At 54.2% G+C, this 23856-nt stretch overlaps 1 protein-coding gene across 2 annotated transcripts in view; it reads right to left on the bottom strand.

Annotated features, from left to right (window-relative positions):
• Positions 1–23856, bottom strand: part of LOC140429064 (complement component C6-like) — a 281293-nt gene that overhangs the window by 190217 nt on the left and 67220 nt on the right. For both annotated transcript variants that reach the window (XM_072515604.1, XM_072515605.1), the window contains exons 6-9: positions 18583–18721; positions 18133–18333; positions 5805–6045; positions 3870–3992 (exon numbers count right to left, since the gene is read on the bottom strand). In XM_072515604.1, coding sequence (XP_072371705.1) covers positions 3870–3992; positions 5805–6045; positions 18133–18333; positions 18583–18721 — 704 coding nt within the window. The remainder of the gene's footprint in view (positions 1–3869; positions 3993–5804; positions 6046–18132; positions 18334–18582; positions 18722–23856) is intronic.

The following is a 23856-nucleotide window of genomic DNA, read 5'->3' as shown; positions in this document are numbered from 1 at the left end:
ACAGTGCAGCACTCCCTCAGTACTGACCCTCTGACAGTGCAGCACTCCCTCAGCACTGACCCTCTGACAGTGCAGCACTCCCTCAGTACTGACCCTCTGACAGTGCAGCACTCCCTCAGTACTTACCCTCTGACAGTGCAGCACTCCCTCAGTACTGACCCTCTGACAGTGCGGCACTCCCTCAGTACTGACTGGGGGCAGCACGGTAGCCTTGTGGAGAGCACAATTGCTTCACAGCTCCAGGGTCCCAGGTTCGATTCCGGCTTGGGTCAATGTCTGTGCGGAGTCTGCACATCCTCCCCGTGTGTGCGTGGGATTCCTCCGGGTGCTCCGGTTTCCTCCCACAGTCCAAAGATGTGCAGGTTAGGTGGATTGGCCATGATAAATTGCCCTTAGTGTCCAAAATTGCCAGTAGTGTTGGGTGGGGTTACTGGGTTATGGGGATAGGGTAGAGGTGTGGACCTCGGATAGGGTGCTCTTTCCAAGAGCCGGTGCAGACTCGATGGGCTGAATGGCCTCCTTCTGCACTGTAAATTCTATCTATGACCCTCTGACAGTGCAGCACTCCCTCAATACTGACCCTCTGACAATGCGGCACTCCCTCACTACTGACCCTCTGACAGTGCAGCACTCCCTCAGTACTGACCCTCTGACAGTGCAACACTCCCTCAGTACTGACCCCTCTGACAGTGCGGCACTCCCTCACTACTGACCCTCTGACAGTGCAGCACTCCCTCAGTACTGACCCTCTGACAGTGCGGCACTCCCTCAGCACTGACCCTCTGACAGTGCAGCACTCCCTCAGCACTGACCCTCTGACAGTGCAGCACTCCCTCAGTACTGACCCTCTGACAGTGCAGCACTCCCTCAGCACTGACCCTCTGACAGTGCAGCACTCCCTCAGTACTGACCCTCTGACAGTGCAGCATTCCCTCAGTACTGACCCTCTGACAGTGCAGCACTCCCTCAGTACTGACCCTCTGACAGTGCAGCACTCCCTCAGTACTGACCCTCTGACAGTGCAGCACTCCCTCAGCACTGACCCTCTGACAGTGCAGCACTCCCTCAGTACTGACCCTCTGACAGTGCAGCACTCCCTCAGCACTGACCCTCTGACAGTGCAGCACTCCCTCAGTACTGACCCTCTGACAGTGCAGCACTCCCTCAGTACTGACCCTCTGACAGTGCAGCACTCCCTCAGTACTGACCCTCTGACAGTGCAGCACTCCCTCAGTACTGACCCTCTGACAGTGCAGCACTCCCTCAGTACTGACCCTCTGACAGTGCGGCACTCCCTCAGTACTGACCCTCTGACAGTGCAGCACTCCCTCAATACTGACCCTCTGACAATGCGGCACTCCCTCACTACTGACCCTCTGACAGTGCGGCACTCCCTCACTACTGACCCTCTGACAGTGCAGCACTCCCTCACTACTGACCCCTCTGACAGTGCAGCACTCCCTCACTACTGACCTTCTGACAGTGCAGCACTCCCTCAGTACTGACCCTCTGACAGTGCGGCACTCCCTCAGCACTGACCCTCTGACAGTGCAGCACTCCCTCAGCACTGACCCTCTGACAGTGCAGCACTCCCTCAGTACTGACCCTCTAACAGTGCAGCACTCCCTCAGCACTGACCCTCTGACAGTGCAGCACTCCCTCAGTACTGACCCTCTGACAGTGCAGCACTCCCTCAGTACTGACCCTCTGACAGTGCAGCACTCCCTCAGTACTGACCCTCTGACAGTGCGGCACTCCCTCAGTACTGACCCTCTGACAGTGCAGCACTCCCTCAATACTGACCCTCTGACAATGCGGCACTCCCTCACTACTGACCCTCTGACAGTGCAGCACTCCCTCAGTACTGACCCTCTGACAGTGCAACACTCCCTCAGTACTGACCCCTCTGACAGTGCAGCACTCCCTCACTACTGACCCTCTGACAGTGCAGCACTCCCTCAGTACTGACCCTCTGACAGTGCGGCACTCCCTCAGCACTGACCCTCTGACAGTGCAGCACTCCCTCAGCACTGACCCTCTGACAGTGCAGCACTCCCTCAGTACTGACCCTCTGACAGTGCAGCACTCCCTCAGCACTGACCCTCTGACAGTGCAGCACTCCCTCAGTACTGACCCTCTGACAGTGCTGCACTCCCTCAGTCCTGACCCTCTGACAGTGCAGCACTCCCTCAGTACTGACCCTCTGACAGTGCAGCACTCCCTCAGTACTGACCCTCTGACAGTGCGGCACTCCCTCAGTACTGACCCTCTGGCAGTGCAGCACTCCCTCAATACTGACCCTCTGACAATGCGGCACTCCCTCACTACTGACCCTCTGACAGTGCAGCACTCCCTCAGTACTGACCCTCTGACAGTGCAACATTCCCTCAGTACTGACCCCTCTGACAGTGCGGCACTCCCTCAGTACTGACCCTCTGACAGTGCAGCACTCCCTCAGCACTGACCCTCTGACAGTGCAGCACTCCCTCAGTACTGACCCTCTGACAGTGCAGCACTCCCTCAGCACTGACCCTCTGACAGTGCAGCACTCCCTCAGTACTGACCCTCTGACAGTGCAGCACTCCCTCAGTACTGACCCTCTGACAGTGCGGCACTCCCTCAGTACTGAGCTTCTGACAGTGCAGCACTCCCTCAGTACTGACCCTCTGACAGTGCGGCACTCCCTCAGTACTGACCCTCTGACAGTGCGGCACTCCCTCAGTACTGACTCTCTGACAGTGCAGCACTCCCTCAGTACTGACCCTCTGACAGTACAGCACTCCCTCAGTACTGACCCTCTGACAGTGCGGCACTCCCTCAGTACTGACCCTCTGACAGTGCGGCACTCCCTCAGTACTGACCCTCTGACAGTGCAGCACTCTCTCAGTACTGACCCTCTGACAGTGCAGCACTACCTCAGTACTGACCCTCTGACAGTGCAGCACTCCCTCAGTACTGACCCTCTGACAGTGCAGCACTCCCTCAGTCCTGACCCTCTGACAGTGCAGCACTCCCTCAGTACTGACCCTCTGACAGTGCAGCACTCCCTCAGTACTAACCCTCTGACAGTGCAGCACTCCCTCAGTACTGACCCTCTGACAGTGCAACACTCCCTCAGAACTGACCCTCTGACAGTGCAGCACTCCCTCAGCACTGACCCTCTGACAGTGCAACACTCCCTCAGAACTGACCCTCTGACAGTGCAGCACTCCCTCAATACTGACCCTTTGACAGTGCAGCACTCCCTCAGTACTGACCCTCTGACAGTGCAGCACTCCCTCAGTACTGACCCTCTGACAGTGCAGCACTCCCTCAGTACTAACCCTCTGACAGTGCAGCACTCCCTCAGTACTGACCCTCTGACAGTGCAACACTCCCTCAGAACTGACCCTCTGACAGTGCAGCACTCCCTCAGCACTGACCCTCTGACAGTGCAACACTCCCTCAGAACTGACCCTCTGACAGTGCAGCACTCCCTCAATACTGACCCTTTGACAGTGCAGCACTCCCTCAGCACTGACCCTCTGACAGTGCAGCACTCCCTCAGTACTGACCCTCTGACAGTGCAGCACTCCCTCAGTACTGACCCTCTGACAGTGCAGCACTCCCTCAGTACTGACCCTCTGACAGTGCGGCACTCCCTCAGTACTGACCCTCTGACAGTGCAGCACTCCCTCAGTACTGACCCTCTGACAGTGCTGCACTCCCTCAGTACTGACCCTCTGACAGTGCTGCACTCCCTCAGTACTGCCCCTCTGACAGTGCAGCACTCCCTCAGTACTGCCCCTCTGACAGTGCAGATCTCCCTCTGGACCTTCTGCCACAGATGAAAGAGCTGTACGAACCGCCTCTGACATTTTTCTCCTTACCTTTGGTCTGGAGTGTCATGCTGTTTGTTGTACATTTGTCGCTGCTTTCCTTGAACTTAAAAAATAGCACACGTGTAACTGTCTCATGTCGCACACAATCCAACAGTTCTGATTCTGTTAGGCCTGTGGAGAAATGAAGTCAGCATAAAATGTAGTTGATTCTGAACAGTGAGGGCTCACCTGCTGTGCTCCAATATATCTGGGCAGGTTGTGAATGTGAGCGAGCTAGGGGGACGGAGTCAGTGAGAGGGGTGGGGGACTGTGGGGATGGCGAAGGGGGTACAGGGAGAGGAAGGAGCCATTTGGGGAGGATGGTTGGAAACGCAAAGGTGGGTGTGATTGTGTGAGGAAAAGAGACAGGTAGAGGGTGTGATAATACCAGGTATTGCAGTACCTGAGAGGTGAATGACCATTGGCTAGACGTAGGGGTCTACCATTGGCTAATGTACATAGCCCCGCCCTGAGAGGCGGGGTATAAGAACCGATGCTGTCCCAGCAGCCTTCACTTTCTGTATCATCGCTGCTGGGTACAGTTCTAGCTGATTAAAGCCGATTAGATATGACTCCCCTTTGTCTCGAGAGTTATTGATTGTGCATCAGAGGGGAAAGGAAATGGAGGATAATGCAAGGGACAACATCCAGGTCAAAGCAGCCCCGCTTGATTCCCCCTCCTTTCACAAACATTCAAACCCTTCACTGCCGATGAACAGAGGCAGCCCCTGTGTACCATCTACAAGATGTACTACCGTAAATGGCAAAAGTCTTCGAAAGTCAGAGAGATCTGGGCGTGCAGGTCCGCCGAGCTTTGAAAGTGGCAACACAAGTGGACAAGGCAGTCAGGAAAGCGTACGGAATGTTTGCCTTCATTGGACGGGAGATCGAGGATAAAAACTGGCAAGTCATGCTGCAGTTGTATAGAACCTTGGTAAGGCCGCACTTGGAGTATTGGGCACAATTCTGGTCGCCACACTACCAGAAGGAGGTGGAGGCTTTGGAGAGGGTGCAGAGGAGGTTTACCAGGATGTTGCCCGGTCTGGAGGGTGTTAGATATGTGGAGAGGCTGAATAGACTCGGACTGTTTTCATTAGCGAGACGGAGGTTGAGGGGTGACCTGACGGAGGTCTACAAGATTATGAGGGGCATGGATAGAGTGGATGGGCAGGCACTCTTTCCCAGGGTGGAGGGGTCAGTCACCAGGGGGCACTGGTTTAAGGTCCGTGGGGCAAAGTTTAGAGGAGATGTGCGAGGCAGGTTTCTAAATACAGAGGGTGGTGAGTGCCTGGAACGCGTTGCCAGGGGCGGTTGTGGAAGCAGATACATTAACGGCGTTCAAAAGGCATCGAGACAAACACATGGATAGGATGGGGATAGAGGGAGACGGCACAAGGAAGTGTTGAGGGTTTTGTCCAAGGTTAGTATCATGACCAGTATAGACTTGGAGGGCCGAAGGGCCTGTTCCTGTGCTGTATTGTTCTTAGTTCTTTATTCTTTAACTCACCAAGGCTCCTTAGGCAGCACCTTCCAAACCCATGACCACGCCCATCTAGAAGGACAAGAGCAGCAGATATCTGGGAGCCCCACCACCTGGAGGTTCCCCTCCAAGTCACTCACCACCCTGACTGGGAAATATATCGCCGTTCCTTCACTGTCACTAGGGCAACATCCTGGAACTCCCTCCCTAACAGCACAGTGGGTGTACCTACACCTCAGGGACTGCCGCGGTTCAAGAAGGCAGCTCACCCCCACCTTCTGAAGGGCAACTAGGGATGGGCAATAAATGCTGGGCCTAACCAGCGACACCCACACCCCTTGAAAGAATAAAAGCAACCTCTTTTCCACTCTGTCTCTACTCCCCCTAACCTGTGTACGACCCGCAGCCCCATCTTCATTCCCCCCACCCTTCCTCCCTGCCTGCTGAACCCCGAGGTTATGTACCTGAATTTTCGATCGCCTTCCTGTCATACTGATAGAGGACATCGTAAACACCGCCCGTCTTCCCAGAAGTGAAGTAGTGGGTTCCGAAATCCTGGAAAATACGGCTGTACATGGCATAATTATACTCCAGAGGAAGATTGCTGAGAGCTTCCAGGAAGGTCTCAGAGACATGGAGATTGGTGTCCTTCATCCTGAACTCTGACACTGCAAATGTTTTGTGCACTCGGACAAAGGCTGAATCCTGAAGTGGACAAAGGAAGATGTATTAGCCCCTCAACTCACCAATCAGACAAGGTCGTCACTGCCATTCATTTACTTACATTGAGTAAAGCTCCCTCTACACTGTCCCCATCAAACAGTCCCAGGACAGGTACAGCACGGGGTTAGATACAGAGTAAAGCTCCCTGTGCACTGTCCCCATCAAACACTCCCAGGACAGGTACAGCACGGGGTTAGATACAGAGTAAAGCTCCCTGTGCACTGTCCCCATTGTCATGATATTCAAACACACACATCATGATAGACACACCAACAGACAAATCAGAACACACAACACCACAACCAATGACAGAAAGATATAAAAGCACAGACACGACCCCCGGTGGTCAGTATTAGCTGCAGAGGAGAACCAGGACACATCTATTGCCAAACACACTCAGGGAGACAGCACGTGCAGAGTATCCAGAACGAACTGTATTATAAGAGTTATAATAAAATAGAGTTGTACCACATACAACTGTGTTGGCTCATCTGTGCACCAGAGCACCCAACACCACATGGTACAGGAGTGGATCGATACCTGCCGGCATACCTCCGTGTACACAGACAACCAGCAGTGCCCAGGCATGATGTACGAGCTCCCGGTTCCGCAGGCGCTCCAGTGCGACGGCGACCTCCACGAAAACTGGCGGCGATTCCGGCAAATGTTCGAGTTGTTCCTGGCGGCAGCTGAACTCAAGGACCTGGATGATAAGGAAAAAATTGAATTTCTCCTCACCGTCGCCGGTGCAAGGGCAAGAGCAATGTTCAGAAGGTTCAGGTTCTTCAGGAGGCAGCAAAGGCACGATTACCAGGCAGTCCTGGGCAAATTCGCCAAGTACTGTGAAGAATACGCAATCCAATGGGGACTTAAAGGTAAGGAAAGCTGCAGTACTCACCTCGTGGCTGGGATCCCGGAGCCCGAAATCCCGGGCCTGAGAAAAGGCTGGGTCGAGGTCGACGGCCATCTTGCTAAAGGTATCACGCTAGCACAGTTGCGCGAGAAGTGCGCAGAACCGGAAGTTTCGTTTGCGCATGCGCGAGATGGTGCGCATGCGCAGTCAAGAAAACGGCCATCGGTAAAGGAACAGCGATCTGAGCATGCGCAGTCGCTTCCTACGTGCTACATACCGAGCGTCAGGATGTCAGAGGCCCCAGACTGCACCAATTTAAAAGGGAAATGTCCCAAATCCAATTTAAAAGGGAAACGTCCCAAATCAAAAAAACAAAAATCTGTTAAAGCTGTAAAACAACCTTCCTTCACCTGGAATGACAGCACAGTGCTGCAAATTGACCCAGGAGATGAATTTAACCTCCGAAGAACCCTCCGACAAGCAGTTACCTACGCACAAGCCGATGATTCCGACCTTGAATACTTCGATGACGATTTTTACAGTGTTTCCGGACCTCGCGAGCCCAATGATAGCTCCGTGGTCCTATATGACTATGACTCGGACGAACCTTTCGTGTTGCACATTGGCGGCCCCCACATTGAATCCGACGCAGATGCGGATTCATTTTTCGGATTTGAGGATCTTCAATCCAGCAGATATGACGTTCCAACTTATCAGTACCGGATGATGCTGCAGCCTGACATTAACAGACAGGGAGCGGTGCAAGCACACGGAGAGTGCCCTGCTGCCACACAGAGCGTGGTCCACGTCCCGCTCAACGTTCCCGACTCTATGAAAGAAGACATGCAAGACTCCAGAGTGCAGTCCTTGCACGAACAAGAAGTGACTCCAGTGTCACAAGCCTCCACAGAGAGCTCGTGGACAGCCTCCACGATAGAAGCAACGCAAGACTCCAGAGCGCAGTCCTTGCACGAACAAGAAGTGACTCCAGTGTCACAAGCCTCCACAGAGAGCTCGTGGACGGACTCCACGATGGAAGGAACGCAAGACTCCAGAGCGCAGTCCTTGCAGGAACAAGACCATGAGGGTCTAGCAACCTCTCCTGACCAACCAGCGGCAGACGATGCAAGTCTGCCATGCTCCCGTGAACAGCAAGAAGGCTATAACAGCCTACCATGCTCCACTACACAGCAGCATGACCATGACGGTCTCTCATGCTACAATAAAGGGCACAGCGCTGAAGACTGTTCAAGCCCAACTGAAGACAAGCCAAAGGAATCGCCTCGTCCAAGCCCGAAGAAAAAAGGTTTATGCGCTGACCTTCAGGATCATTGTAGCCGAACAGAGATTAATAATGCTGCACAGCCACAGAAGGATGCTGAGGATTTGCTAACGAAATTAATTGAATGTTTAACTTGCAAGGAGCAGACTGAGAATTGCCAGTGTTTTAGTACGGATCGAAAAAATGGACAAGACATTGATCCTCAGGTAATGGAAATAACACAACCTGAATCATATCTACAGCAGGGACAAATGTCTCCCTTCAACACAATGCCGCAAAATCCCAACTTCGGAGATCAGCAGTTAGTCAGTAATGACTCTTCAAACCTGGAGGGGAACATTAATTGCATTGAACCTATACACACTCCACTGATTATTGAGCAGAACATTGGAGCAAGAATCCTGAGGACACCGACATCGAGTAGCCAGATAACGAATTTAAAACCCACAGCAGTTTCAAGTGAACCAAGTGTGCTTTCCACTAATGGTGAAGATGCAGATAAGGTCGACCCGATTGTCCATTGTACCACACTAACCCCAGTGATTAAGCAGTTATGTATGGGGAGTATAATGTGGGCAATTGAGAACAGTAAAAGAGAGACCGTGACCATGCCAGTCCCAGCAAAATCAGACCCAGAGACCATGAAGGCATGTACATTAAACAAAGTTACATATGAGGTACCTGAGAAGAAAAGTGAAACGGAATGTTCTTTGGAAAATGGTACAATGTTGATAGCAACAGTGGATCCTATATTCGAGACCATACATATGGGAGAATTTGGGGGTAATAAACAAGGTTCTGCAATGTCTGGGGGAAGATTTAAAGTTCCAAAGAAGAAAAGCCCAAATGAAGGACAATGGCAAGACAATGACAGTCCACCGACATGGTGTGCACCACCAGATGAAAACTCTGACAATTTACCCAACCCTAGTGAACAGCAAGCTGCTAATGACGATCTATCCACGGGATGTGAGACGAGTGACGACAGCATCCCACTTCCCATGCAAAAGGTGCAAGGTGACAGACCTCGCCTAGTGCGTACCGAGGCACTCAACGATCACGGTGGGACCACTGACGACTGCGGTGGCGGCGCACCGCTTCCACCCTCGATGGCTCGAGCCTCTCCACTGGTTGGTGCATTCCTGCATGTTCCGACTCCAGAAGTGCAGCTTCAGGGAATCTCGGCTGCCTCCAGTGAACCTGTTGGGACTCCGGACAGGGGGCATCGGCGGAAGGCAGACCGGACTCCAGATGGGGAGCAGCCAAGCGCCGACTCTGATTTGCGCACGCCAGACCTTGCTCCGGACGGGCGGTGTCGCGGCCTCGGTGATGGCACGCTCAGGGTGACGGCAGATGCCACGGCGACAGGGAATGGATCGCGTGGCAGTCCCACTGGGTCGGCAGTGGCAACCAGCACCGGCGGTCCAAGATGGACACACCAATTCGCGCCATCGCCAGACGTTGATGCGAGCAACAATTCTCTCTCCAAGGCGACATGCTTCGACGTTTCTCTGCGGAGTCGCCCTTCCGGCACAGCAGAAGGCCGGAACCAGCGTACACGGTCTTGGCCAACTTCCACATCTGGCACAGTCATCGCCTTGCATGATATTAGTGATGGTGCTACTTCGATGGCAACGACCCATCGGCTACAAGATGCCGTCCACCACAAACATAAAAAGAAAACAGACTTCACCTTGTTCCTGGCATGCAGGGCGGATGGATTGGTGCGTAGGCGCAATCAGCGGGCTTTGTGCCGCCTTCCACGCTCGCAACTGCACCGTACGCACACGCCGGATCCTCCACTGGTTCCCAAGGATGACTTCGTGGAGATGCCACGGATCATGCCCCTTCCATCGCCACCAGAACCAAACCACAGCCAGGGCACCACTAACAAAGATGTTGAATGTTATATTTGCAAGAATGAAAAAAACCAAGCACTGCATGAAGTACAACAAATGGTAAAGTAGAGACTTCGGCAACAGCATCACCTCCAACAGTCCAAGGTGAACCAGTGTGACCCCAAATCTCCACAGCTGAACCGGCTTGAGGACCAGCCCATTCTTGAGGCGGTCACCCATTAGACTGGACTTATAACGCTGTTAATACGTTCAAAAAGTCAAACACTTCTGTATTATAACCTGTTGTTGTTTATTGTTCCAGATATCGTCTGACCGGACCAATGTTCAAGTTTTTTTTTTTCTCTCGCATCCAAGTTTTGTTTTGGTACAACCTTGTTAGTGTGACGCACCCGACATCGCCCCATGTAAATAGTTACGTCATAAACACACGCTGTACACAACACAAACGCACACTCTTAGATGCACTCACGACACAATTATATTTATAACCACGTAGGCACTTGTCTTTGTAAAAAGGGGGGATGTCATGATATTCAAACACACACATCATGATAGACACACCAACAGACAAATCAGAACACACAACACCACAACCAATGACAGAAAGATATAAAAGCACAGACACGACCCCTGGTGGTCAGTATTAGCTGGAGAGGAGAACCAGGACACATCTATTGCCAAACACACTCAGGGAGACAGCACGTGCAGAGTATCCAGAACGAACTGTATTATAAGAGTTATAATAAAATAGAGTTGTACCACATACAACTGTGTTGGCTCATCTGTGCACCAGAGCACCCAACACCACACCCATCAAACACTCCCAGGGCAGGTACAGCACGGGGTTAGATATAGAGTAAAGCTCCCTCTCCATCACCTCATCAAACACTCCCAGGACAGGTACAGCACGGGGTTAGATACAGAGTAAAGCTCCCTCTGCGCTGTCCCTATCAAACACTCCCAGGATAGATACAGCACGGGGTTAGATACAGAGTAAAGCTCCCTCTGCGCTGTCCCTATCAAACACTCCCAGGGCGGGTACAGCACGGGGTTAGATACAGAGTAAAGCTCCCTGTGCACTGTCCCCATCAAACACTCCCAGGACAGGTACAGCTCGGGGTTAGATACAGAGTAAAGCTCCCTGTGCACTGTCCCCATCAAACACTCCCAGGACAGGTACAGCATGGGGTTAGACACAGAGTAAAGCTCCCTCTACACTGTCCCCATCAAACACTCCCAGGATAGATACAGCACGGGGTTAGATACAGAGTAAAGCTCCCTGTGCACTGTCCCCATCAAACACTCCCAGGCCGGGTACAGCACAGGGTTAGATACAGAGTAAACCTCCCTCTACATTGTCCCCTCTGTGGTAGTATGCATTAGGGGTCATGTGGGACTGTGAAGCCGTGATGCTATTGGCTAACAGATCCCGGGTCCTGGTTGGCTGTTGATCCCTAGCTCCGCCCTGAAGGCGGAGTATAAAAACCTGGGCTTCTCCCCGCAGCTCCAGTCTGTTGCTGAACTGCTGGGAACAAGTCACGCTTAATAAAGCCTCATCGACTTCACCTCTATTCGTCTCGCTCGTAAGTCATTGTGCGCTACAATTTATTAAGCGTGCTTAAAGGACTATGGAGCTCAGGATCGCCCCGGAATGCCTGAGGATCAGCCCCCACGCAGTGAACTCAGCAGCAGTTTTTAAACACTGGCAGACTTGTTTCGAAGGCTACCTCCGAACGGCCCCCGGCCGGATCCAGAAGACCAGAAACTGCAGGTCCTGCATTCGAGGGTAAGCCCGGAAATTTACCCTCTCATAGAAGACGCAGAGGATTTCCAGACGGCGCTCGCAGCACTAAAGAGCGTCTACATTCGCCCCGTGAACCAGGTCTACGCACGCTACCAACTCGCAACGAGACGGCAAAGTCCCGGAGAATCGTTAGAGGAGTTCTACGCCGCGCTGCTAATTTTGGGACGGGGCTGCGGCTGCCCGCCGGTAAACGCGGCGGAACACACGGACATGTTAATTCGCGATGCGTTTGTGGCAGGTATGAACTCTCCCCAAATCCGCCAAAGACTTTTAGAAAAAGAGTCGCTAGGACTCTCAGAGGCACGGGTCATTGCAGCTTCCCTAGATGTGGCCTCGCAAAACGCCCGCACCTACGGCCCCGACCGCGTGGCAGCCCCTTGGGTTCCGTGGACCCCCGTCGCGACAAACCCCCTTCCCCCCCCCTCCCTCACAGGCTTGCGCGGTTAAGACGCCAGACCATCCCGGGGGGGCCCGCTGCTATTTCTGCGGGCAGGCGAAACACCCCCGGCAGCGCTGTCCGTCCCGCGCGGCAACTTGCAAGAGCTGCGGGAAAAAGGGCCATTTCGCGGCTGTGTGCCGGTCCCGGGGGGTCGCCGCTGTCCCCGGAGAAGAAAGAGCCCAGCGCATCCCAAACGCTCCCCAACCCCCCCAGCGCCCCATGTGCGACCCGCGGGCGCCGCCATTTTGGGTCCCGGCCACCACGAGGGGAGGATGGGCGCCGCCATCTTGTGACCCCCCAGCCATGTGCGATGCATGGGGGTGGCCATTTTGTCCACCCCCAACCATGTGCGATCCGTGGGGGCGGCCATTTTGTCCACCCCCGGCCGCGTGCGATTCATGGATGCCGCCATCTTGGATGACAACAATGGACCCCAGCATCGACGGCTCCACGGGGTCCGAAGAAGACGCTGAGACACTATGACCACGACTGGCTTCGGTGACGCTGGATCAAGCACGTCCCCGGACGCTCCAGACGACGACAACAACGGTGCTGATCAACGGACACGAGACACCATGCCTGATCGACTCCGGGAGCACCGAAAGCTTCATCCACCCCGACACGGTAAGACGCTGTTTTTTGACCATCCGTCCCAGTACGCAAAAGATTTCCCTAGCTGCAGGATCCCACTCCGTAGAGATCAAAGGGTTCTGCATCGTGACCCTAACGGTGCAAGGGAGGGAGTTTAAAAACTACAGGCTCTACGTCCTCCCCCAACTCTGCGCGCCCACATTACTGGGATTAGATTTCCAGTGCAACCTGCAGAGCCTAACGTTTCAATTCGGCGGCCCAATACCCCCACTCACTATCTGCGGCCTCGCAACCCTCAAAGTTGAACCGCCATCCTTGTTTGCAAACCTCACCCCGGATTGCAAACCCGTCGCCACTAGGAGCAGACGGTACAGCGCCCCAGGACCGGACATTTATCCGGTCCGAAGTCCAGCGGTTGCTGAAGGAAGGCATAATCCAGGCCAGCAATAGTCCCTGGAGAGCACAGGTGGTAGTAGTAAAGACCGGGGAGAAGCAAAGGATGGTCATAGACTATAGCCAGACCATCAACAGGTACACACAGCTATATGCGCACCCTCTCCCCCGCATATCCGACATGGTAAATCGGATTGCCCAATAGAAGGTCTTCTCCACCGTGGACCTCAAGTCCGCCTATCACCAGCTCCCCATCCGCCCAAGTGACCGCAAGTACACAGCCTTCGAGGCAGATGGGCGACTATACCACTTCCTAAGGGTCCCATTTGGCGTCACAAACGGGGTCTCAGCCTTCCAACAGGAGATGGACCGAATGGTTGATCAACACGGGTTACAGGCCACGTTCCCATATCTCGACAACGTAACCATCTGCGGCCACGATCAGCAGGACCACGACGCCAACCTCCAAAAATTCCTCCAGACCGCCAAAGCCTTGAACCTCACATACAACGAGGACAAGTGCGTGTTTAGCACAAACCGGTTGGCCATCCTGGGCTACGTAGTGCGCAATGGGATAATAGGCCCCGACCCCGAACGCATGCGCCCCCTTATGGAATTTCCCCTTCCCCACTGCTCCAAAGCCCTGAAACGATGCCTGGGGTTTTTTTCATATTACGCCCAGTGGGTCCCCCAGTATGCAGACAAGGCCCGCCCACTAATACAGACTACTACCTTCCCCCTGTCGACAGAGGCTCGCCAGGCCTTCAGCCGCATCAAAGCGGATATCGCAAAGGCCACGATGCACGCCATCGACGAGTCCCTCCCCTTCCAGGTCGAGAGCGACGCCTCCGATGTAGCTCTAGCGGCTACCCTTAACCAAGCGGGCAGACCCGTGGCCTTCTTCTCCCAAACCCTCCACGCCTCAGAAATCCGCCACTCCTCAGTGGAAAAGGAAGCCCAAGCCATAGTTAAAGCTGTGCGACATTGGAGGCATTACCTGGCCAGCAGGAGATTCACTCTCCTCACGGACCAACGGTCGGTAGCCTTCATGTTCGATAATGCACAGCGGGGCAAAATTAAAAATGACAAGATCTTAAGGTGGAGGATCGAGCTCTCTACCTTCAACTACGAGATCTTGTATCGTCCCGGAAAGCTGAACGAGCCGTCCGATGCCCTATCCCGCGGCACATGTGCCAATGCACAAATAGACCGTCTCCAAACCCTCCACGAGGACCTCTGCCACCCGGGGGTCACTCGGTTCTACCATTTCATAAAGTCCCGCAACCTCCCCTACTCTGTGGAGAAGGTCCGTACTGTCCCCAGGAACAGTGCAAACCGCATTTTTTCAGGCCAGATAGAGCGCACCTGATCAAGGCTTCTCGCCCCTTTGAACGCCTCAGTCTGGATTTCAAAGGGCCCCTCCCCTCCACCGACCGAAACACATACTTCCTGAACGTGGTGGACGAGTACTCCCGTTTCCCTTTCGCCATCCCCTGCCCCGACATGACAGCGGCCACAGTTATTAAAGCCCTGAGCACTATATTCACACTGTTCGGTTGCCCCGCATATATCCATAGCGACAGGGGGTCCTCCTTCATGAGTGACGAGCTGCGCCAGTTCCTGCTCAGCAAGGGCATAGCCTCGAGCAGGACGACCAGCTACAACCCCCGGGGCAACGGGCAAGTAGAGAGGGAGAACGGCACGGTCTGGAAGACCGTCCTACTGGCCCAACGGTCCAGGGACCTCCCAGTTTCACGGTGGCAGGACGTCCTCCCGGACGCTCTCCACTCCATCCGGTCGCTGCTGTGTACCACCACTAACCAAACGCCTCACGAGCGTCTCCTTGTTTTCCCTAGGAGGTCCTCCCCTGGAACGTCGCTGCCGACCTGGCTGGCGGCCCCAGGACCCATCTTGCTCCAGAAACACATGTGGGCACATAAGGCGGACCCGTTGGTCGAGAGGGTTCATCTCCTCCACGCGAACCCGCAGTGCGCCTCTACGGCGTACCCCGACGGCCGACAGGACACGGTCTCCCTGCGAGACCTGGCGCCCGCCGGCAACACGCACACCCTCCCGACACCGATCACCCCCTCCCTGCCACCGGCGCACCCCATGTCAAACCAGGAGTGAAACTGAAGCAGACACCGAAAAGCTCCCGGAGACGACAACGCGGGAACAAGCACCTGCACCACCACCGGGGCTGAGGCGATCAACAACGAAGACCAGACCGCCCGCTCGACTCGTGGCATCGTTGTAACACAAGAATGTTGTGGACTTTAACGAGAATGTTCTTTTTTCCTCTTACGAATTTTGTAAATAGTTCACAAACCCTGTACATAGCCCAATGTAGGGCAAAGTGTAGAGCATTGAAAAGACATGCCAAAAATTTTCTCCTCCCAGGACCAGCCTTGTAAACCCTACCACCCCGCCGGGTTCATTTTTAACAAGGGGTGAATGTGGTAGTATGCATTAGGGGTCATGTGGGACTGTGAAGCCGTGGTGCTATTGGCTGACAGATCCCAGGTCCTGGTTGGCTGTTGATCCCTAGCTCTGCCCTGAAGGTGGAGTATAAGAACCTGGGCTTCTCCCCGCAGCTCCAGTCTGTTGCTGAACTGCTGGGAACAAGTCAGGCTTAATAAAGCCTCATCGACTTCACCTCTATTCGTCTCTCTCGTAAGTCATTGTGCGCTACACCCTCAAACACTCCCAGGACAGGTACAGCACGGGGTTAGATACAGAGTAAAGCTCCCTCTACACTGTCCCCTCAAACACTCCCAGGACAGGTACAGCACGGGGTTAGATACAGAGTAAAGCTCCCTCTACACTGTCCCCTCAAACACTCCCAGGACAGGTACAGCACGGGGTTAGATACAGAGTAAAGCTCCCTCGACACTGTCCTCATCAAACACTCCCAGACCAGGTACAGCACAGGGTTAGATACAGAGTAAAGCTCCCTCTACACTGTCCCCATCAAACAGTCCCAGGACAGGTACAGCACGGGATTAGATACAGAGTAAAGCTCCCTCTACACTGTCCCCATCAAACACTCCCAGGACAGATACAGCACGGAGTTAGATACAGAGTAAATCTCCCTCTCCATCACCCCATGAAACACTCCCAGGACAGATACAGCACGGGGTTAGATACAGAGTAAAGCTCCCTCTACACTGTCCCCATCAAACACTCCCAGGACAGATACAGCACGGGGTTAGATACAGAGTAAAGCTCCCTCTGCACTGTCCCCATCAAACACTCCCAGGACAGGTACAGCACGGGGTTAGATATAGAGTAAAGCTCTCTGTACACTGTCCCCATCAAACACTCCCAGGACAGGTACAGCACGGGGTTAGATACAGAGTAAAGCTCCCTCTGCACTGTCCACATCAAACACTCCCAGGACAGGTACAGCACGGGGTTAGATATAGAGTAAAGCTCTCTGTACACTGTCCCCATCAAACACTCCGAGGACAGGTACAGCACAGGGTTAGATACAGAGTAAAGCTCGCTCTACACAGCCCCCATCAAACACTCCCAGGACAGGTACAGCACAGGGTTAGATACAGAGTAAAGCTCGCTCTACACTGTCCCCATCAAACACTCCCAGGACAGGTACAGCACAGGGTTAGATACAGAGTAAAGCTCGCTCTACACTGTCCCCATCGAACATTCCCAGGACAGGTACAGCACGGGGCTAGATACAGAGTAAAGCTCCCTCTACACTGTCCCCATCAAACACTCCCAGGACAGGTACAGCACAGGGTTAGATACAGAGTAAAGCTCCCTCTGCACTGTCCCCATCAAACACTCCCAGGACAGGTACAGCACGGGGTTAGATATAGAGTAAAGCTCTCTGTACACTGTCCCCATCAAACACTCCCAGGACAGGTACAGCACGGGGTTAGATACAGAGTAAATCTCCCTCTACACTGTCCCCATCAAACACTCCCAGGACAGGTACAGCACGGGGTTAGATACAGAGTAAAGCTCACTCTACACAGTCCCCATCAAACACTCCCAGGACAGGTACAGCACGGGGTTAGATATAGAGTAAAGCTCTCTGTACACTGTCCCCATCAAACACTCCGAGGACAGGTACAGCACAGGGTTAGATACAGAGTAAAGCTCGCTCTACACAGCCCCCATCAAACACTCCCAGGACAGGTACAGCACAGGGTTAGATACAGAGTAAAGCTCGCTCTACACTGTCCCCATCAAACACTCCCAGGACAGGTACAGCACAGGGTTAGATACAGAGTAAAGCTCGCTCTACACTGTCCCCATCGAACACTCCCAGGACAGGTACAGCACGGGGCTAGATACAGAGTAAAGCTCCCTCTACACTGTCCCCATCAAACACTCCCAGGACAGGTACAGCACAGGGTTAGATACAGAGTAAATCTCCCTCTACACTGTCCCCATCAAACACTCCCAGGACAGGTACAGCACGGGGTTAGATACAGAGTAAAGCTCCCTCTACACTGTCCCCATCAAACACTCCCAGGACAGGTACAGCACGGGGTTAGATACAGAGTAAAGCTCCCTCTACACTGTCCCCATCAAACACTCCCAGGACAGGTACAGCACGGGGTTAGATACAGAGTAAAGCTCCCTCTACACTGTCCCCATCAAACACTCCCAGGACAGGTACAGCACGGGGTTAGATACAGAGTAAATCTCCCTCTACACTGTCCCCATCAAACACTCCCAGGACAGGTACAGCACGGGGTTAGATACAGAGTAAAGCTCACTCTACACAGTCCCCATCAAACACTCCCAGGACAGGTACAGCACGGGGTTAGATACGGAACAGATTCTTGTTTGTGATTGGTTGGCCCATGGGAATAATACCTTTTTTGACGATGCTTTGATCACCTTCTTGAAGCTGGATGATCTTGACGTTTGTTTGGATGTATCACGTCCATAGAAAATTGGGATGTGAAGCGAACTCCTCTGATCATCGTAAAAGTGCGAAGATGATGAAACCTTTGATTCGTAGTCAGAGGCATCCTGATAGAATTGGTCAGTGACATCATCTTCCAGATTACTCAACTGGGTGGGAAGAATGAAATGAAATGAAAATGAAATGAAATGAAAATCGCTTATTGTCACAAGTAGGCTTCAAATGAAGTTACTGTGAAAAGCCCCTAGTCCCCACATTCCGGCGCCTGTTCGGGGAGGCTGGTACGGGAAAATCCATTGGTCAAGGTTTATCCCAAAATAAATGGAAAATCCCAATTCCAATCCCTCTGTTGGGATCTATCCTGATTTAATGAAGACACTATCCCTGGGGTTTTGTACCTCAAAGCTGATGTTCAGCAGGTTGCTGGGCACTTGATAGAGTGTACCGATGCTTCCGTTGCGTATGGTATTGCAGCCGCCACCATAGTATAAGTTGTTGAGGACTTCACCTCCCAACTCTCCGGCCAACACATTGTACCTGCAGAGTGAAGACACATGGCTCATTGCTGAAGTGGACATTTTACATCAAGGTTAATCTCAGTTCTGCCAATGTTTACACCCGTGGTCGTGCTCACAGTTCCAAATACAATTAGAAGTTGCCTCATCAACCTAAAGCAGTGGGCAGAATTTATTCCAGAAAGTTCCAATCTCACTAATTTTGGGAAGATTCCCTGTGCGAAGTATGTAGCTGACATTTAAATTGTAGATTAATGAGCTCATGGTTATTTTAATAAGACCACGATGATATGGTCTTCGTTATTTGGCCTGCGGTATTTTTAAGGACAGCACGGTAGCACAGTGGTTAGCACTGTTACTTCACAGTGCCAGGTTCGATTCCCGGTTTGGGTCACTGTCTGTGCGGAGTCTGCGCGTTCTCCCCGTGTGTGCGTGGGTTTCCTCCGGGTGCTCCGGTTTCCTCCTACAAGTCCAAAAATGTGCAGGTTGGGTGGATTGGCCGTGATAAATTGCCCTTAGTGTCCAAAAAGGTTGGGCGGGGTTACAGGGATGGGGTGGAGGCGTGGGCTTAAATAGGGTGCTCTTTCCAAGGGCCATGCGGACTTGTGGGGCAGAATTCTGTAAATTCTATGGATTCTATGATTATTAAAATGAAGTCAGATGACCATAGGCTGGTGGTGATTTAATCTGAGCGTCACCACACCTCAGGTGAGGGCCAAGGTTGAGAATGTTGAGTAAACTCTGCCGCAAAACCTGCCCCAGACTCACACTGTGAAGCCTCACTCAAACTCAGCAAAACCATGAAACTTAAATAACCGTCAATGAGCCTTACCCAAGCTCAAGGAGTCAAAGGACAGGAATCGGAATGTGAGGGAGTAACCAGACAATCAGAGAAGATTTATAAATCTCGACAGTGCAGAAAGTAGCTATTCAACCCATCGAGTCTGCGCCAAGTCTATGAAAGAACACTCTATCCATGTCCATTCCCCCTCCACCCCGCCCTATACCCGTAACTTAACCCCTACATCCCTGGATACTTGAGCCAATCCACCTTAACCTGCACATCTTTGGACTGTGGGAGGAAACCGGAGCACCCGGAGGAAACCCACGCACACACGGGGAGAACGTGCAGACTCCGCACAGGCAGTGACGCAAGCCGGATTGAACCCACCCACTACCCCCGTACCCACACTCCCCCTGCATCCACTCCCCCCCGCACCCACACTCTCCCCGCACCCACACTCCCCCTACACTCCCTCTGCACACACACTCACCCCACACTCCCCCCACACCCACAATCCCCCTGCATCCACACCCCCACCACACCCACACTCCCCCCGCACCCACATTCCCCCCGCACCCACTCCCCCCCGCACCCATACTCCCCCGCACCCACACTCCCCCTACACTCCCCCTGCACACACACTCCCCCCACACTCCCCCACACCCACACTCCCCCCACACCCACACTCCCCCCACACTCCCCACACTCCCCCACACCCACACTCCCACCGCGCCCACACTCCCCCCACACTCACCCCACACCCACACCCACCCCTGTTATTGAAAATATGGAAAGATGTGTCATCAGACGTGTTTGAAACATGGAAGTCTGGCAATATCTGGTCTGAGAGAAACATGAGAGGATACAGGAAAGATCCCACAAAGGGTTAACAGCAGCTGCCAGGAGAAGGATTGTAAAATGCAGATATCCTTGGTCAAGCAGGCTTAGCAAACAAGACAAACAGGATTTTGAATGAAGCCAAAAACAATGACTCACACCTTCATTGAAAGTAACTATCTTAGTTAGCATCTGGAAAGGAAAGGATGAGGTTCAGTTGAATTTGGTGACAATTCTAGGAGTGAAATTTTGCTAATACCAGGTAAATTAAAGAAAACTGGAGACTATCAGTTTACGAGAAACATAATTCAAAGCCAAAATCAAAGTCAAAATTATGAGCTGAGGACACAATTGGAAAATAAAACTATAGAAATGACAGGAATTAAAATTCACACCTCTATTGAAACCAAAGCATTTTGAACATCACAAAGGAAACAATGTAATCAGATCTATGAGATGAAGTCATGTCAAAATGAATACTTCGTTGGATAAGAAAGTTTAGATCAAAGATACTTTTCACAATCAAAGTTAAATAAGAATTACTTTACAATAAAGTCATAAAAACTAGATAACTGTTAGAAAAATATATAAACCCGAAGAAAGGGAACAGCAGCCAGAACCAGAACTCAGAGGGAGAGAGAGAGAAGCAGAGAAGGAACAAGCAGCTCGGAGTCAGATTACAGTCAGCTCGGCCATGGGAAAGGGACAGGGCAAAGCAACCGCGCTAAAATAGCTGATACATCTAAGGAAGACTAGAATTTAAAGAGTAGGCAGAGTCAGCTCAGAGACAGCCAGCAGAGCCAGCTCTCACAGCTCGGTACATGGGAAAGATAGGACACAGCAACCGAGCTCATCGGCGAATACATCTAAAGAAGACCAGATTTTTAAAAGAAGATTGATTGGCAAGGTGGGCCTGAAGGTCCCTTCAACCAACCAGAAGGACCCAGAAGCAAGATCTTTTTCCTTTCTGTAAAGAAAGTGTTTGCAGCTTTTAAAATAAAAAATATAATAATAAAAGAACTTAATTTAACCTGAAATAGTGGTTATTCCATAGTCTACTTTACTTACTTAGCAATGCGGGACCCAGGATCGATGCTACTAAGTGGTAAGTAGATGAAATCTTCGGTGAAGGTATGGGTTATACCGGGGGATAACTTGAAAACATAGTTTGACCTGAATCGCACCCACTGAAGCCTGTATCGGAGTCAGGGAGTGAGAATCCCTGATCACCATTTAGAATATCGACCATTTTGTTGGTATGGGGGACTTCTAAGAACAGTGGTGAGTTTGCAACGACACCCCGCACCCACACTCCTACACACTCACCCCGCACCCATACTTCCCCCGCACCCACACTCCCCCCGCACTCCCCCATGCCCACACTCCCCACGCACCCACACTCTCTCCGCACCCACACTACCCGCACACCCACGCTCCCCCCACACCCACACTTCACCCACACTCCCCCCACACCACACTCCCCCTGCACAAACACTCCCCCCACACCCACACTCCACCCACACTCCCCCCACACCACACTCCCCCCACACCCACACTCCCCCCACACCACACTCCCACCACACCCACACTCCCCCTGCACCCACACTCCCCACACACTCCCCCCACACCCACACTCCCCCCACACTCCCACCACACCCACACACGCCCTGCATCCACACTCCCCCGCACCCACACTCCCCCCACACTCCCCCTGCACCCACACTCCCCCCGCACCCACACTCCCCCTGCACCCACTCCCCCCGCACCCACAGCCCCCCCGCACCCACACTCCCCCCGCACCCACCCACCCCGTACCCACACTCCCCCCGCAACCCCCCGCACCCACACTCCTCCCGCACCCACACTCGCCCCGCACCCATACTCCCCCAATACCCACACTCCCCCAGCACCCATATTCCCCCCATACCCGCACTCCCACCGCACCCACACTCCCCCGCACCCACACTCCCCCCCCACACCCACACTACCCCACACCCACACTCCCCCCGCACCCACTCCCCCCTGCACCCACACTCCCCCCCGCACCCACAGTCCCCCCGCACCCATACTTCCCCGCACCCACACTCCCCCCGCACTCCCCCATGCCCACACTCCCCCGCACCCACACTCTCTCCGCACCCACACTCCCCCCACACCCACACTCCCCCCACACCTACACTCCCCCCACACTCCCCCCACACCACACTCCCCCTGCACAAACACTCTCCCCACACCCACACTCGCCCCACACTCCCCCCACACCCACACTCCCCCCACACCACACTCCCACCACACCCACACTCCCCCTGCACCCACACTCCCCACACACTCCCCCCACACCCACACCCCCCCCACACTCCCACTCCCACCACACCCACACTCGCCCTGCATCCACACTCCCCCGCACCCACACTCCCCCCACACTCCCCCGCACCCACACTCCCCCCGCATCCACACTCCCCCTGCACCCACTCCCCCCGCACCCACTCCCCCCGCACCCACAGCCTCCCCGCACCCACACTCCCCCCGCACCCACCCACCCCGTACCCACACTCCCCCCGCACCCTCCCGCACCCACACTCCTCCCGCACCCACACTCCCCCCGCACCCATACTCCCCCAATACCCACACTCCCCCAGCACCCACATTCCCCCCATACCCACACTCCCACCGCACCCACACTCCCCCGCACCCACACTCCCCCCCACACCCACACTCCCCCCACACCCACACTCCCCCCCGCACCCACTCCCCCCCGCACCCACACTCCCCCCCCGCACCCACAGTCCCCCCCGCACCCACACTCCCCCCCGCACCCACACTCCCCCGTACCCAAACTCCCCCCGCACCCACACTCCCCCTGCACACACACTCCCCCCGCACCCACACTCCCCCATACCCACACTCCCCCGCATCTACACTCCCCCCGCACCCACACTTCCCCCACACCTACACTACCCCCGCACCCACACTCCCCCCGCACCCACAGTCCCCCCGCACCCACACTCCCCGTACCCAAACTCCCCCCGCACCCACACTCCCCCTGCACACACACTCCCCCCCACACCCACACTCCCCCGTACCCACACTCCCCCCGCATCTACACTCCCCCGCATCCACACTTCCCCACACCCACACTCCCCCCGCACCCACACTCCCCCCGCACCCACAGTCCCCCCGCACCCACACTACCCCCGCACCCACACTCCCCCACGCATCCACTCTCCTCCAGACTCCCCCCACACCCACATTCCCCCCGCACCCAAACTCCCCCCACACTCACACTCCCCCCACACCCACTCTTCCCTGCACCCACACTCCCCCACACCCACACTCCTCCCACACCCACAATCCCCCCGCACCCAAACTCCCCCCACACTCCCCCCACACCCCCGCTCCCCCCGCACCCAAACTCCCCCCACACCCACACTCCCCCCACACCCACACTTCCCCTACACTACCCCCACACATAAACAAGACCAGTACCCCCGGGCTCTTAGCCTGTGAGCAAAGATGTCCCTGGTTATAGATGTTTC

Source organism: Scyliorhinus torazame, chromosome 9 (genome assembly GCF_047496885.1).
Source record: "Scyliorhinus torazame isolate Kashiwa2021f chromosome 9, sScyTor2.1, whole genome shotgun sequence".
In the NCBI taxonomy this organism is placed as follows: domain Eukaryota; kingdom Metazoa; phylum Chordata; class Chondrichthyes; order Carcharhiniformes; family Scyliorhinidae; genus Scyliorhinus; species Scyliorhinus torazame.
The sequence above is the reverse complement of the archived record's forward strand: the minus strand, read 5'-3'. Positions and strand labels throughout refer to the sequence as shown.